Genomic DNA, 17,089 nt, shown 5'->3' on the forward strand with positions numbered 1-17,089 from the left:
GTATAGTGTTTACCTACAATGGTGGATAGAAATTTGTTATGATCCTTATAAAAAAAAAGTCATTAACTTTTTTTTCTAACTGCATAACTCTTACAAATAAAGTCATTATTTGTGGGATGCTTATTCTGGACTGTGCTAATTGGTGTGGATATGGTCTATATAGTCCAGAAATTTGTCATCTACCTTTTGGTGAAACAGTCTGCTTGGTAAACACAATACTAGTAATACAGTATAGTAAGTCCTATGAAAGGATCTCTTCAAGGTGCTGTGGTAATACTGAACCTAACATAGGGTAGGGGAAGAGGGTCTAGTCAGAGAAGACTCCATGAGGAGATAACAGATGAGCCGAGTCATGAACAATAAATATGAGTTAGCCAGGGAAAGGTAGGAAGGATGGGCCAGGCTAATAGCAGCAAACATGACTAAAGGCATGGAGGCATGAAATAGACATGAGGTATACCATCTTTGAAGTGTCAGGAAAGACAGAATTGGAATGTAGGCAGATGCTTCATGCCAACACTAAGATCTTGGCTTTGTTCCCTCTTGCCAGAGGAAGCATAGATGGGTTTTAAGCTGGGTTTTACCTAAAACACTTAAGCACTCTAGATTAGAGGGTATAAAACTGAACATAGGAACACACCCAGGCTAGTAACTAGGCAAGAGAGCAGCAAGGTCTAAACTAGACCTCCACTGCCGGGCCTTCACATCTATCATAGGGATGTAAACGTGAGCCCTTCAACCTCACACCTAGTCAGCCCGTCTCCTCCAGTATGACCCTCACCATCACCAGCCTTGATTCCTGAGTCCTTATCCTTCAGGTTGTATTTAACATCTAGTTTCTGTTACTGTCTTTTAGCTGGTAGAGAACACTGAAGAGAAATACTAACTGATTGAACATTTCTATCCCAAATCCCTCAGTAATGTTTTCATTCAATGACTTTATGTGCTTAATTTGATTTTGGCAGAATTGGTATCTAGTATTTTTAGTACATTTTCACTTGGTTCTCGATTGACCTTTTAGTGAATTGTAGGCATTAGTTTTAAGGGTTTTTTTCCTTTTAAAATACACATTTTGAGGGGGGCCTGGTGGCTCAGTCGGTTAAGCATCCAATTTCAGCTCAGGTCATGATCTCATGGTTCAGGAGTTCCAGCCCCATGTCGGGCTCTGTGCTGACAGTTCAGAGCCTGGAGTCTGCTTCAGATTCTGTGTCTCCCTCTCTCTCTGCCCCTCCCCCCACTCGCGCTCTGTCTCTGTCTCTTAAAAATAAACATTGAAAAAAATTTTAAATAAAATATACATTTTGAGATAAATGGCACATTTAGCTATTAAATTACTAGTTTTTTTTTAAATTGTGAAGTGTAAACAGATACATAAATATGAAAGAACGTAAAATATAATAGTAAATAGAAGATGAAAGGTCAGCCAATGAAATAATTTTTTTATAAGTTTGAAAATACAGTAAAACGCTTAAAGCTTTTTTTAGAGTATCGGAGGAAGAGATCAAGTTATAGGGCAAATTTGCTCTAATAATAAAAAATGCTGAGGGATACTGTCTGTGGTCTCTGTATCTTCATGTTAAGTCAACAACTGATCTCAATTTTAAAATAGAGTTTTCCCAGGTGCATGGTTGGCTCATTCACAAGCATCCAACTCTTGATTTCAGCTCAGGTCATGATCTCACAAATGAGATTGAGTTCTGCACTGACAGCACGGAACCTGCTTGGGATTCTCTTTCTTCCTCTTTTTCTGCCTCTCCCCCACTCGAGTGCTCTCTGTCTCAAAATAAATAAATGGATATTTTAAAAAAATAAAATAGAGTTTTCCCAAACATACCTGAAAGCTATTCTAGATAATAAAGGGAATAGAAAGGTACAGAGTCCTTTTTTTTTAATTTTTATTTTTTTAACATTTATTGATTATTGAGAGACAGAGAGTGAGCAGAGGAGGGGCAGAGAAAGAGGGAGACACAGAATCTGAAGCAGGCTCCAGGCTCTGAGCTGTCCTCACAGAGCCCGACACAGGGCTCACAAACTGTGAGATCATGACCTGAGCTGAAGTTGGACGCTTAACCCACTGAGCCACCCAGGCGCCCCTGTACAGAGTCTTTCTTTACCTTTTAATTCCAGATTGTTGCATTTTTCTTAGTCAAATAGATTTCTCTCTCTCTTTAAGTTTATTTATTTGAGAGAGAGCACAAGTAGGAGAGGAGCAGAGAGAGAGGGAGAGAAAGAGAAACGCAAGCAGGCTCTGCACTGTGCCAATGCACAGCTCAAACTCACTAACTGTGAGATCATGACCTGATCTGAGATCAGACAGTTAACTGGCTGAGCCACCCAGGCACCCCCAAATAGGTTTCTCTTTTATCCTAATGTTTGTCCTACCTTTATTACCATGGCCAAATGGAAGCAAAAGTAGTAAAGATTGAATACAGATTGGGAGCTGTATTGAACCTATCAGTCCGTGAACAAGGGGGGGGAAAAGTAAAATTTTTTTCCTTGGAAAGTGACTTCTATTTTATTTATAAGCATTTAATAATATAGACTCTTTGATATTTATGTTTTATTTGAATTCATTTGATTCATTCACGAATCATACATTGATGGGGTGCCTGGGTGGCTCAGTGGGTGGCTCAGGTGGCTTAGAAACTCCCTGGGTGGCTCACTGAGACTTTTGACCTCTCAGTCCCAAGATCAATTTATTTCGGTTGAGCATCCCAACTCTTGATTTCGGATTAGGTCGTGATCCCAGGGTCATGGAATCAAGCCTCATGTGATTCGCTCTCTTGCTCTCTTTCTCTCTTTCTGTCTGCCCCTCTCCCCAACTTGAATGCGTTCTCTGTCTCTCTCTAAAAAAATAAAGTAATAAAATAAAAATTATAGAAAAAACAAATCTTGGTTTATAACATGTAGGAAATCGCTGAGCAGAACCATGACACACATAGGCAGTCAACTATTTATCAAATCTAAATAAAGGTCTCTAGTCGGTGATTCTCAAGCAGGGGTAAGGGTTTCCTTTTCCAGAGGGAAAAGAAAAAGGTATCTGAATGCCTGAGAAGAATTGTTTTCCCAAATACTACCATCTCCCAGAGATTCTTGTGTGTCCCTCTTCCATGCAATAGTGTTTGAGCATATTGACTCCTTCTCCAATACCTGAGTCCCATTGAAACAGAAGAATTGTAGTGAACAACTGAAAAAGTAATCAGAGTCATAAAGCCAGTTTTAAATTTCATTTTTCTGCTACAGATTAAAGAAAGTAGGGCATAGAACATAACCTTGAACTACACTGAAAAATAACTTAGGGGATCCATTGGATTTCGTTTGAGTAGAACTCTAGAGAGCTAGAGATCATAAAGATTTTTCTCTTTTTACTAAACTGTATAAATGGACATACAATACCCCATTAGTTTCAGGTGTATATCATAGTGATTCAGTATTTTTATACATTGTTAAATGATTCCCACAATAAGTCTGGCTACCATCTGTCACTACAAAGTTACTGCATTGTTACTGACCATATTCCCTCTGGTGTACATTAGGTGAAGGGGATTAAGAGGTACAAATTTTCAGTTATAAAATAAGTCATGGGGATGTACTATAGATCATAAAGATGTTTAGGGAGGGAGAATGAAATAGAATAGCCACTCCAAAAAAGATTTCTACAGCTGGGTACAACATCACTGTTGATCTTGGGCTAAATTTCTACTATAAACCAAAGGTATAAAAAGAGATACATATATTCCCTTACCTACTTTTTCTTTCCTAGCAGCAGCATTTCAGTAATTAATTTGTAATGTTACTAAAGAATGAGAAAATCTGGCTATAAGCCTATAAGAAAACAATGTCTCACATTGGGTTATCATATACTGAAAGCATTAAAAAGAAAAAAGACCCTTCTATAAACTTATGTGTACTTTCCTTATCAGTCTTAAAGGCTATTCTCAGGGTTTCATCCAGACTTTTGACCTCTCAGTCCCAAGATCAACTTATTTCCTGTGGCTCATTTTTGCCTAATAGTTGGTTCTCTAATATAAATAATAGCTGGATAGAAGTATATCTAAACCAAAAGAATCTATAGTGGTCCTATTCTCTTTTCTGTTAGACCAACTGCAATATTCTAGAGGCCTTGGTTAAAGGATGACAGACAAAATTGAATGCGGTCTGAGAGAAGTGACCAGCAAGGGGAAAAAATCCAAATGAACCAAAACATAACTAGGAAAGAATTTAAATGTAGAAAAAGGCACATATATTCACTCAGAAGACAGATTTAAGGTCTTGTGACCTTGTATGAGTCATTTTAACTCTCTGAACTTTGGTATCATTTATAAAATGGAAATGCAATGCCTGTCCTCACCTCAAATGATTGTTGTGAAAATTAAACAAAACAGAGTATGAGAGAGCCCTGTGTGTGCAATGTACTTTGAAAGTATTAGGAATGATAACCATGTGGCATGATGGGTATGTTAATTAGCTTGATTGTAGTTCGCAATTCACAATGTGTACTTAAATCGAGTTGTCCACCTTAAATATATACAGTTAGTTGTCAGTTATACCTCAGTAAAATGGAGGAAAAAATGTTGCCTCCATGAATGCAGAGACCATATAGGCTTTAAGTACTCAATAAATTGTGTACAGGTTAAAAGAAAAGAAGATATTAGTGTATTAGTATTGTTTTGGAAAAATATAAGGTTAGAGGAAAGATAACATTTTTTACATTCTGTTAGGGTTATCATGTGAAAGAGGACTTAGATTTACCCTGAATGGCTCAAAAGCACAACTGCGATTCATTGAATAGAAGCTGCAGGGAGTAAAAGCCCAGCTCAGGGAAAAAAAATAATTCTCTAATTTTCAGTATTTTTCAAGCATAAGATGGTTTATTCTAAGAGGTGGAACGTTCTCTAAACCTGGAGGTGTTTAGGTATACTCCTGACTGAACACATGTAAAGGATAGAAAGCATACTATATGGATCACATCTTTTAGAAAGCAACTAGATCACATTTAAGATCCTTTCCATCTGTATGATTTCATGATTATGAGTACTCAGCTTTTTTTCTCCATTTCCCTGAATGTGTGTCCTTTACTACCTGTATGGTCAAGATTTTATACTCCACAAATTTACTCCTCTTTGGAGTCTTCTGGATCATTTTCTTAACACCGCTTCTTTATATTAATTCATAGTGCTTTTTCTTTTGGAAAGCTTTCAACTGTTCCATTTAGCTCTTCATGACCATCCCCTGTCATCAACCTGTCTCACCTGCATGAACCCCAGCATTCCATTCCCTTCTCAGTATATGGGTGACATCTCCTGACATCTCCTTTATGCAGCACATCAAAAAATCATATTTTCCATATTACAGTTGCCTCTTGAGCAACACGGGTTTGAACTACATAGATCCTCTTATATGCAGATTCTTTACAGCATAGTGCTATAAATGTATTTTCCTTATGATTTTCTTAATAACATTTTCCTTTCTCTAGCTTTATTGTAAAAATATAGTATATAATATAATATACAATGTATGTGTCAATTGACCATTTATGTTATTGGTAAAGCTTCCAGTCAACAGTAGGCTATTAGTAGTTAAGTTTTTGGAGAGTCAAAAGATACGTGCAGATTTTCATCTGCACAGGGAGTCAGCACCCTTAACCCCTGTATGATTGAAGGGTCAACTGTATTTCATTATTTTGAAATTTATGGTAATTCAAAAATGAGTTCAGAGTTTTTTTCTCTGAAAAATTCTTTAGGGAAAATATTTAACTAAATTAGTGTAGTAAACATGATTGCAACAAAAATCTTTAACTTGTTTTAGAGTAAATACTTTTTAGTTGCTTTAGAAGCATCTCCTGAGGAAGAAACAAAGTATAAATTAGAAATAGTATTTCTTCATAACAAGATCATGACATTTTTAGACTACTTTAAATTGATATTGTTTTGGAAGTAATACTGTTTCTATTCATCATTTAGGTTGGTCTCTTATACCATTATTTTGACTTATATTTTATGTCTTGCAGTTTTTATATAGCATGAATTCATAATCTCTATCTTCATAAGATCTTAGAAAATGACTTAAAGTCTTTGTATCTTTTATAGATTTTATATTTGTATTTGGTTGTTTATGTAAAAACACATAAACCAACTTGCTGCTTTTAGTATATACGCAAAACCGATTTGTTTAAAACACTGTAATGGCTTCAAAGTAACACTTGCTTTTTGCTCTCTTTTGTAAACTTATTTGTACCCCAGCTTATTTTTTTTTCCCCTTTGAAAAGCCTCGCAGTGAGAGAATTTCTTTGTCTGGATGATCCGCCAGGTCCATTTGATAGCCTAGAAGAAAGCAGGGTAAGTGGTGTATTACATATCACATGGAAAGAGGAACAAATAATACAGTACAATAACCACATTGTTTCTTGAATGGAATAGCAAATAGCAAAATATTATAATTTCAGACCTTTGTAGTTTTAACACAGAAAGCTTTTAATGTTTGAGTCAAAGGTTTCTTTCATTGAAATACATGAACCAGTTCAGTGAAAAAATAAAAATTCATACATGCCATGCCATCAATGAAGCTCTAAAACTAAACGTTGCATTTTTCTCCTTATTTTTACTATTTCAAAAGAAAAGAAAATCATCCAGAAATTTATTTTACTACATTTAAAAGTACTATTTGTATGCCAAGCTTCTAAATATCAAAAATAAAGAACCTACAACTAAAATCAATTAAAACTTACCTTCAGAAGTAGAAGTTATTCTCTGTTGTCAATTCAACTCAAGCTTGATGCTACTCAAATTACTTTAATTCATGTGTTAGATAGCAGCCTATTTCTTGAAGCAATTGGCCAGATGCACAAAATAGATATGGTAATAATAGATTAGGAAGGACTTTATGCAAGTTTTTTTCCCCAACTGTTCAATGGCACTTAAATGGAACAGATTTAATTGGTAGATTTGTAATGTTTTTTGGTTAAACTGAGTCTGTTCTTTATATTAGAGTGAATGCCATAGCTTTTTGGAAACAGCTTTATTGAGGTAAAAGTTTCAGCATAAAATTAACTATTTGCTATTCCATTGTAAATGTACAATTTAATAATTTTTAGTACATTTATAGACGTATGCCACCATCTCCATATCCAATTTCAGAAATTCCCATCTTTTTGACAAAAATTCCCTACAAGCCATTTTGCAGTCAGTCCATACTCCCAGCTCCAGACAACTATTGATCTGATTTCAGTTTCTACAACTTTATCTGTTCTGGATATTTTTTATGTGAATAGAGTCATAGTGTGTGTGTGTGTGTGTGTGTGTGTGTGTGTGTGTGTGTGTGTGTGTGATCAGTATTCAATGTACATAATCTTTACAAATACAGTATGCATAACATATATTATAATCTTTACATCTACTTTCTTTCACTAGTGTCGTGTTTTTGAGGGTCAACTATGATATAGCCTCTGTGACTATTTCATTACTTGTTGTTGCTGAATGATTTTCCATTGTATGCACATACCACATTTGTTTATCCAGTGACCAGTTATGGGACATTTAAGTAGTTTCCAGTTTTGTGCTATTTTGAATAATGCTGCTGTGAACAATCTCATAGAGGCTTTGTGTGCATTTGTTTCCATTTCTCTTGGATTGATCTAGAGGTGGAAGGTTTGCTTATATGGGAAATAAAGTTTAACTTTTTAAAGAAACTCACGGTTTTCTAAAGTAGCTATACCATTTGACATTCCCACCACTAGTATATGAGAACTCCAGTTTATCCATGTCCTTATAAATATTTGATTTATCTGTCTTTTGGAGTGTAGCCATTCTTGTGAGTGTGTAGTGTGGTATTTCACTATAGTTTTAATTCACATTTCCATAATGACATGTTGGTCACTTTTTTAATATATTGATCACTTCATGTGTTTTTTAGCCATTCCTATGTTTTCTTTGATGAATTGTCTATTTACGTCTTTTGCCCATTTTTTTCCAAGTTTGGTTGTTTGTCTTATTGAGTTATAAGTGTTCTTTATTTTGGATATAAGTCCTTTATCAGATATCTGATTTTCCTATATTTTCTCCTGATCTGTATTCATCTTCTTAATGGTGCCTTTTAAAGTACTAATGTTTTTCATTTTAATGAAGTTCATTTTATCACTTTTATTTTTATTTTTTAATTTTTTTAATGTTTATTTTTGAAAGAGAGGGAGAGGCAGAGTGCAAGCAGGGGGGAGGGGCAGAGAGAGAGGGAGACACAGAATCTGAAGCAGGCTCCAGGCTCTGAGCTGTCAGCACAGAGTCTGACACGGGGCTCAAACTCCAAACCATGAGACCATGACCTGAGCTGAAGTCAGATGCTTAACCTACTGAGCCTCCCAGGTGCCCCCATTTTATCACTTTTTTTAAATGGCTTATGCTTTTAGTGTTGTGTCATTAAGAACTCTTTCCCCAGTAGCATCTGGCTGGCTCAGTCAGTAGAGCATCTGACTCTTGATGTCAGGGTTGTGGTTCAAGCCTCACGTTGGGTATGGACCTACTTAAAAAACAAAAAAAAAAATAAAAAATTCTTTACCTTATACAGGGTCACAAAAGTTTTCTCCCTTTTTTCCTAGGAGTTTTATAGTTTTAGTTCTTACACGTAGGCCTGTAATCCATCCTGACCTGATATTTTTGTAACAAGGTATGAGGTAAAGGTCTTAAGTTCCTACCGATATCTAATTGTGTCTGTACCTTTATTGAGTTGGCACCTTTATCAAAAGTCAAGTAAATATAAAAGAATGGGTTTGTTTCTGGGATCTTCATACTCTTCCATTGGTCTAGGTACCTATCCTTGTGCTAGTACCACACAGTCTTATTTATTACAGCTCTCTTATGGTTACTGTTTGCCTAGTATATGTCTTTCCATCTTTTTGCTTTCAGTTTGTGTCTTTCAGCCTTAGGTTCTGTTTCTTGTATATAGCATGTAGTTAGGTCTTGGTCTTTTGTTTAGTCTGACATCTTTACCCTTTACATCTGCCATTTTGCAATTTATTTTCTGTCTCATCTCTTTTGGTCCTCTTTCTCCTTTACTGCTTACTCTTGTGCAAAAGAAGTATTTTTAGTATGCCAATTTGATTCCTCTGTAGAAATTTTTATGTTTTTTATTTTTTAGTGGTTTCTGTAGTATGCATTATAGTATGCATCTTAACACAGTCCACTTCAGAGTAATACGTAATTCCAGTAAATTATAAACTTGATGTCCATATATCTTCCCCCCCTCCTTTGTATTGCTGTTATTACATATTTTTTAAAGTAAGCTCTAGGCCCGATTTGGGGCTCAAACTCATGTTCCTGAGCCAGCCAGACACCCTATTATTACATATTTTAAATCTATGTTATAACCCCAGTAATACAGTGTAATAACTACTTCTATGTACAGTCTTTTCTCTTATAAAGAAATTAAGAAATGGGAAAAATATGTTATAAACTCTTATATTTATCTATTTATTTACTATTAACAGCCCTCTTGATTCCTTCCTGTGAATTGATGTTATCATCGGGCATTACATTCTTTCAGCTTCAACATCTTCCTTTAATATTTTTTGTAAGGCAGGTCTGAGGGCAACAAATTCTCAGTCTTTGTTTATCTGGGAATGCTCATTTTCGAAGGATGGTTTCATTGACAGGTTTTTTTCTTTCGGTACTTTGTGTCATTCCTGTCTTCTGACCTCCATCATTTCTGATGAAAAGTCAACCTTTAATTACATTGTTCCCGTGAACATGATGAGCTATTCCACCCTTGCTATTTTCAAGACTTTTTTTTTTTTTTACTTTCCTTTTTTTTATTAACATTTATTTATTTTGAGAGAGACCGTGCACGTGTGAGCTGGGAGGGAGGGGCATAGAGAGGGAGAGAGAGAATCTCAAGCAGGCTCCACGCTATCAGCTCAGTGCCCGATGTAGGGCTTGATCCCATGAACCAAGAGATCATGACCTGAACCAAAATCAAGAGTCAGATGCTTAACTGACTGAGCCACCCAGGTGCCCCTTGACTTTCAGCAGTTTGATTATGATGTGTCAAGGTGTTTATCCTAATTTGGCTTCATTGAGCTTCTTGGATTTGGCAAATTAATGCTTTATGTAACATTTATGAAATTGTTGGCCATTATTTCTTCAAATAATTTTTCAGTCTTGTTCTTTTGCCCTTCTCCTTCTGGCATTACCATTACCCACGTTTGTATACTTCATATTGTACTACATGTTTCTGGATACTGGTTTGGTTTTTTTTGTTATGTCTTTCGTTTTTTGTTTTTTTCCCCAATCATTTTTCCTCAGCTCTTGAGATTAAATAATTTCTATTGGTCTATCTTCTAGCTCACGGACTCATTTTTGTATCATTTCCAATCTGCTGTTGAGCCCCTTTTGTTAATTTTTCACTTTGGGTATTGTGCTTTTCCAATTCCAGAGTTTCTATTTTCTTTTATTATTATTATTATTGTTCTATCTCTTTATTAAGTCTGTACTGTGTTAATTAATTATTATGGCTTTATAATCTTTGTATCTGGCAAGGCAAAGTTTCCCTTCCTTGTTCTTCAAAATTGACTATTTGTTTTCCCATATGAAATTTAAAATCAGCTTGTGAGTTTTATGAAAGATCCTGGTGGCATTTTGTTTTGAATTATAATAAATTTACTAATTAATTTTGAAGATCAGAGTCATTATTACAGAATTGAATCTTTATATCAATAGATCTTTTTAAAAGTCTTTAATGAAGGTGATTTTTTTTTTTTCCTTAAACTTGTAGGGAAAGCTGTAGAATACTTTATGGATTTTCTTATCATAATTGGTATTTTCTAATTTGTTACTGTTATTATTTTCTATATATTTTATGTTACATCTTTGATGAAATCTCTTATTAGTTTGTAGATCCTTTTAGATTTCTATATACATAATCACATCCTCTGAAATATTAACAGCTATGTTTTTTCTTTTTTAATCCTTAATACCTTTCATTTCATTTTCATATTTTTTGTGTGCTAAGTAGAAACTTTGGAGTTAAGTAGGAGCATTTATGGTGAGCATCCTTTTCCTCTCTCCCTAACTTTAAAGGAAATGATTTTGTATTTCACCATTAGTTACATATGGTGTGTCCTACAAGCTGTTGGTAATTGTGGGTTATGTTTGTTTGTCTGTGTTTTTAGGCTAAGGAAGTTCTATTCCTAGTTTGTTGAAAGGTTGTGGTATGTGTATATTATTAATGCTTTTGCTTACATCTTTCAAGATAATCATATGGGTTTTTTTTAATCTGTTAGTGTGGTAAATCACATTCTCATATTCTTAAATGCTAAAACATTATTCATTTGTGAAATTAACTCATTCAGCATTTTTTTTAATTGCTGGATTTGTATCGTAATGATTTTATTTAGAGTTTTTGCAGTATAATTTTCTGTTATTTCTGTTATATAATAACAGTAATAACAACACTGTTATTGTTGTTGGATCTGGCACCAGGATTATACAGGTCTTACATAGGTTGAGGAATAGTCTCTTTTTCTTTTCTCCAGAATCATTTGAGTAAGATTAGTATTGTTGGCTCCCTGAGTATTCATTAGAACTCACCTATTAAACAACCTGAGTCTGATATTTTCTTTGGTTTGTTCAATAGTTTTATGCATAGATTTTCAACAACTGATTACATTTCTTTAATGAGTAGAGTTTATTTGACTGTTTCTTTAGGGATCAAGTTTAATGTATTTTCTTAAAGGATTGCCAATTTGTACAGATTTTAAACTACATTGATGTAAGGCTGTTTTCTCATGATTTTTAAAAATATCTTAACATCTTAATTACCAAAAGTAGTATACTTAATTCCCTCATTGTGATTTGTTGTTAATTTTTTTCTTTAGAATTCTGTAGTTGAAATATCCCTAGTGAATCATTCCTTTTATTATTAGATAGTGACTGTTTTTGTGCCTGATGTTTTCCACTTGAAATGCATTGCTCTGATATTCATAGAACTATACCTTTTGTGGGGAAGAAAGAGCAGATTTGCCTGTTGCCTTATAAGTATTTTTCTATCTTTGTATTTAAAGTGTGTTTCTTGTCAGCATCATAGAGGTAGATTTTCGGGTTTTGATGTAAACAGAAAAATATGTTATTTAACTGGTGAATTTATGTTATAATGTGTCCAGTAATTACCAATATACTTGTATTTATTCCTCTCATTTTATTTTGTGCTTTTTATTTACCCTGCTTCTCCTTCCCTTCCTTTTATATACGTAATGCGTTTTCTTTCTTCCCTTTTTTCCTCTATTCTTGGCTTCTAAGCTCTGTATTCACTGTCTTTTATTTAATGGTCATATGTTGTTCTCATCAGATAGTTTAGAACCAGGTTGTTTCCAGCCTTCCCAAAGTGAGCCAGTGCTTCCTTTGATTTACCTGCCACTTTCTTTGCTCACCATTCCAAGTTCTTTCACCTCACTCTTTCCACTGGGGCTCAGTTAACTGCTCCTTGAAATACGTCATTTAATAGTTCTCTTTTAGTGAATGTGTGTTGGTAATGGATAGGTATTTAATGTCTATAATTTTTAAAATCTTGCTCTCATTCTCGAAGTATGATATAACTGGGCCTAGAATTCTACCTTGATATCATTTTTCTTGGTGCTTTGAGGTCTTTTCCACTGCCTCTGCTGTAGACCGTTGCTGTGAACCATCTATTCTCAGTTCATTGTTGTCGCTTTAGAGTAAACTTTTTCTTTCCTAGTATTTTAGAGATCTTCTCTAAAGATCTAAATGATCTAAATGATTTTGGCATTTGCAATTTTACTATCTTGTGTGTGGGTGGTTTCTATTTTTGGTTTCCTTGGGATGCATTATTCTTCCCAAATCTGAAAGTGCTAGTATTTAATCAGTTGTGAAAATTTTCTGCTGTTTTCCCACGAAGTGTTCCTTCTTCTTAATTCTCTCTGTTCTCTTTTTTAGGAACTCTATGTATAAATGTGTGTGTTAGTTTCTTTTTTTTTTTCCTTTTCCATCTGTCTTAACCTTTCCTTCATGTTCTCTATCTCCATCTCTCTTTATTCTTCAATTTATAAATTCTGCAATTTTCTTTGTTCTCCCTCCCAGTTTATTGTATTGTCTTCAGACAGGATTATACTACTGTTTGATACTTCCATTAAGATTTTAATAATATTGACTATATTTCTCATGTCTTGACATTCCGTTTGTTTTGTCTCAGTTATACCTGATGTTTTTTTGATAGTGGCTTTTAAAAAATATTTTCAGGGTGCCTGGGTGGCTCAGTTGGTTAAGCGTCGAACTTCGGCTCAGGTCATGATCTCGCGGTTTGTGAGTTCGAGCCCCACGTCGGGCTCAGTGCTGACAGCTCAGGGCCTGGAGCCTGTTTCAGATTCTGTGTCTCCCTCTCCCTCTGCCCCTCCCCTGCTCACACTCTGACTCTCTCTGTCTTTCAATAATTAACATTAAAAAAAATAAAAAATAAAATAAAAAATATTTTCAAGTCATTATACTTGTTCATATTTTATGGTCTTTAGTAATATGCTATCTGAAATTTATGGAATTCTAATTTTTCTGTTTTTGGGGTCTGTTCACTTTCTTTTATGTTGGATGATTTCCTAGTGTATTTTGTAATTTTGGATTATAAATTTACTTTGATTAGAAGTTTGTCTACAGGAAACCTTAACAGCCAAAGTTGAGGGTATATTCTTCCATGGAAATTTGTTTGCTTCTGCTGAGATACCTTGAGTATTGTTGATCCTGGACCATTTTTTATGCTGATTTCTAAGCTTGGGTGTTTCTGGCTAATTGTGATAGTTATAAATTCAGTGCAAAATCCACATGAGGCATTATTAGCTCATGGTTGTAGATTCTTCCAGAAGACTTTAGCTCTCCCACCTAAAAGCCAAGATGAGACAGTCTTCCTTGATGCATTCCTATTTTGATGAGTGATTTTTATTAATGACTTAGCTTTTTAAAGTCCTTGTTTTATTCCTGAGTGTCTCATTTTTTGGTCACTAGCCCTTAAATGTGCCTGACTCCTCATCTCTTGTCCCATCTTGGTGTTTAAGGTTCAAAATGACCAAAAAATAACCTCTCTTCAACCCTCCTCCCACTATCCAAAGACATAGTGTCGGTGCTCGTGGCACTTGTTTTCATTTCTCTTGATTTTTGTTCCCTGAGACTTACCTCTATTTCTTGCCCACATAGCTATTTTAAAAGTTGGGTTTTTAGCTAGGTATTTTATAGCCAGAGGCCTTATTTTGTTTAGTCACCCCCGTGCTGTGATCAATGGAAGTTATGTGTGGTTCATTTTTTTTCTTCTTGTCTGTGTTCCTGGTTCTATTTCCATTATAGTTGAAAAGTATTCGGTTTTTTCATAATGTGAATATACCCAAGGTATATTCTGGGAATATTCTGGGTAAATCTGGGAATGTTTATAAGGTTCATCTTATGTCATTAGGTAAAAATGCAAGCCACAGAATGTTAGGTATTATATACTTCACTTATATAAAGACAAATATTTGAGAAACTGAAAGTAATTCAGTTAGGTGGAACATGGGGTATGAGGAGGATTAGAAGACAGGAAAAGGAAATAGAGCAAAAGCTATGAAGTTGGGGTGAAAGGCATATGTCACATAATACTTCATTTGTCAAGGTAAGATATTTGACCTTATTATTTAGGCAGTAGTGAGTCAGAGGTAGCATTATCAGATCTGTTTTTTAAAAAACCAGCTTAGGGGCACGTGGCTGGCTCAGTCGGTTCAGTGTCTCACTTTGTTTGGCTCAGGTCATGATCTTGCGTTCCCGAGTATAAGCCCCGCGTCGGGCTCTGTGCTGATGGCTCCTCGGAGCTTGGAGCCTGCTTCAGATTCTGTGTCTCCCTCTTTCTCTGTCCTTCTCCCACTCACGCTGTGTCTCTCTCAAAAAATAAATAACGTTTAAAAAAATTTAAAAAACAACAGAAAAAAAGAAAGCCAGTTTAGATTAGCAGAGTGCCTAAGTGAACATAGGTAAACCAATTAGTTTACTGGTGGTGTAGTTTGGTTAACAATTAAAGACTGTAGAAATGAGAACAAATGACAAAAATACAAGCAGTGTTGATGAGGCAGTGGGGGGTAAGGGGAAGGGAGAGTAGAAAAACTGAGTTATCCTTGGGTCATAGAAAGTAAGTAGGGAAATGGAGTGATCTAAGATGCCTGCCCGGTGGCTTGGAAGATGAGGAGGTAGAGTAGGTATTCCTTTGTGAACACCATTTGACTTGCCATTGGTACATCTAATTCTTCTGAAGAGGACCAGTAGGTATATGAATGATGTCCATGCACTCAGGAAAGGTGTGGGCTGGAGATTAACAACAGCAACAACAAACCACATTGGAAGTTAGATAGAATAAACATGAGAGCTGACATGTTAACAGTAAGTGCAATTGCCTAGGGATGGCATATAGAGCAAGAGATTATGTAACCAAGGGCAAAACTTTAATGAATGCCCACATGCAAAGAGCAAATAGAAAACTAAGAAGGAACTGTCAAAGTTAAGAGGCCAGCCAGGAACTTTTATGGAGGCCAGTGAAAGAGGTTTCCATTAATTTTTTTTTTTAATTAAGTCACTGGTGAGTGACATTCAGTGTAGTTAATAAAAACAGTACTTTGGATTTTCCAGTTAGAAGGTCATTGTTTGCCTTTGCCTGGGCATGGTTAGTAGAGAAAAAGAGAGCAAAACTTCTCTAATTTAGTGATTTTAGAGGTAAATTGGGGGCTCAATTTGAGTGAGAAGTACTTTTTTTTGTGGAAAGCTTCTTTGTTTTGAAAGGAAGGAGATTGCGTTAGTAGCTAGAGAGACTCTTGATCAAGTGGGCGGTGGAGATAAATTTTTTTTAATATGGAGAAATTTTTAGGCTTCATCAACTTGAGTCAACTTTATCAAGTAAATGCAGGGTCCAGAGGAAGGGGAAAAGTTGAAAATTTAAGAGAAAGTATGTGATAGAGCATGCTTCCAGAGGAGGTAGGGTACACAAGATGACTTGAGTCATTCAAGGACATTCTTGAGGACAAGTGCAGGATGCTAATGTAGTTGAGAATCGGGGAGTCAGGGATTTGGTTTTTCCTGGTATAGGAATCAGGATCATCTGGGTTTGGAATCAGCAATAGTAACATGTCGTAAGTGGACTTGCCAAGAGTGAAGGTTTAAAATAGTCACAGAGAAGACAGGGAATGATATAGACAACTAGGAATAATTAGAAGCATTGATCAGTTTCACTGAAAGCCTCATCAAGATAAGTGACCCACATTTTTTCATGACATTTTTTATGGTAGTATGATTTTGTTTATTTGTTTTAATCTTTATTTCAGCAGGATTTAGCATCTGGGTATGATGGGTAGAATGTCAGTTTTGAATGAATATGGTAAAAGGAGAAGCAAGAGGAAAGCAATGTTGGGGAAAAATAAATAGGTGCTATTGAGGAGGTTGTTATAATAATATACCTGCTGAGCTAATACAAATGAATAGCCACATTTTTCAAAACATATTCATCTAGGACCAGGCAAAAATAGATGAAGGAGAGTAGAAACTTTAACAGTGGTTACTGGTTATTTTTTCCCAGTCCTACACTAGAGGGTTATCACATACTCATTTCAAGCACCATGGCCTACTACTTAACAATTCTCAGGATAAGGGACTTGTAATTATAAGTCCACAAGGTAGGTGAGGATTGAGTGTCAAGATAGCAAAGACCAAAAAAAAAAAATGCGGGAAGAGAACAAATTGTTTGGGCTGCATACATATTATTTTGATTATGTTCTTTGACTCTTTAGTAATGCTCTTGAGGGAGATACTGCATAAGTAATTAATTTTTTCTTCACTTTTTGTTTGTTTTCAAGGCTTTCTGTGAAACTTTAGAAGAGACAAATTACCGTTTTCAAAAAGAACTACTTGAAAAACAAAAAGAGGTGGAATCACTGAAGAAACTGCTCAATGAAAAGCAACTTCATATAGATACTCTAGAGAACAGAATTAGGTATATTGTGATACTTGCATTTTTGGCCTTACTAATTCAACTCAATACTCTAGGCTAAATGCCCTTTGTATTTTAATATGATTTAGGAAATTTCTGATTC

General features: G+C 35.2%; 1 protein-coding gene across 2 annotated transcripts in view; it reads left to right on the forward strand.

The window, feature by feature from the left end:
• Positions 1–17,089, forward strand: part of SNX16 (sorting nexin 16) — a 42,236-nt gene that overhangs the window by 21,760 nt on the left and 3,387 nt on the right. For both annotated transcript variants that reach the window (XM_027064309.2, XM_015080682.3), the window contains 2 exons: positions 6,269–6,338; positions 16,853–16,989. In XM_027064309.2, the coding sequence (XP_026920110.1) occupies positions 6,269–6,338; positions 16,853–16,989 (207 nt within the window). The remainder of the gene's footprint in view (positions 1–6,268; positions 6,339–16,852; positions 16,990–17,089) is intronic.

This window comes from Acinonyx jubatus, chromosome F2 (genome assembly GCF_027475565.1).
Source record: "Acinonyx jubatus isolate Ajub_Pintada_27869175 chromosome F2, VMU_Ajub_asm_v1.0, whole genome shotgun sequence".
NCBI classification, from domain to species: domain Eukaryota; kingdom Metazoa; phylum Chordata; class Mammalia; order Carnivora; family Felidae; genus Acinonyx; species Acinonyx jubatus.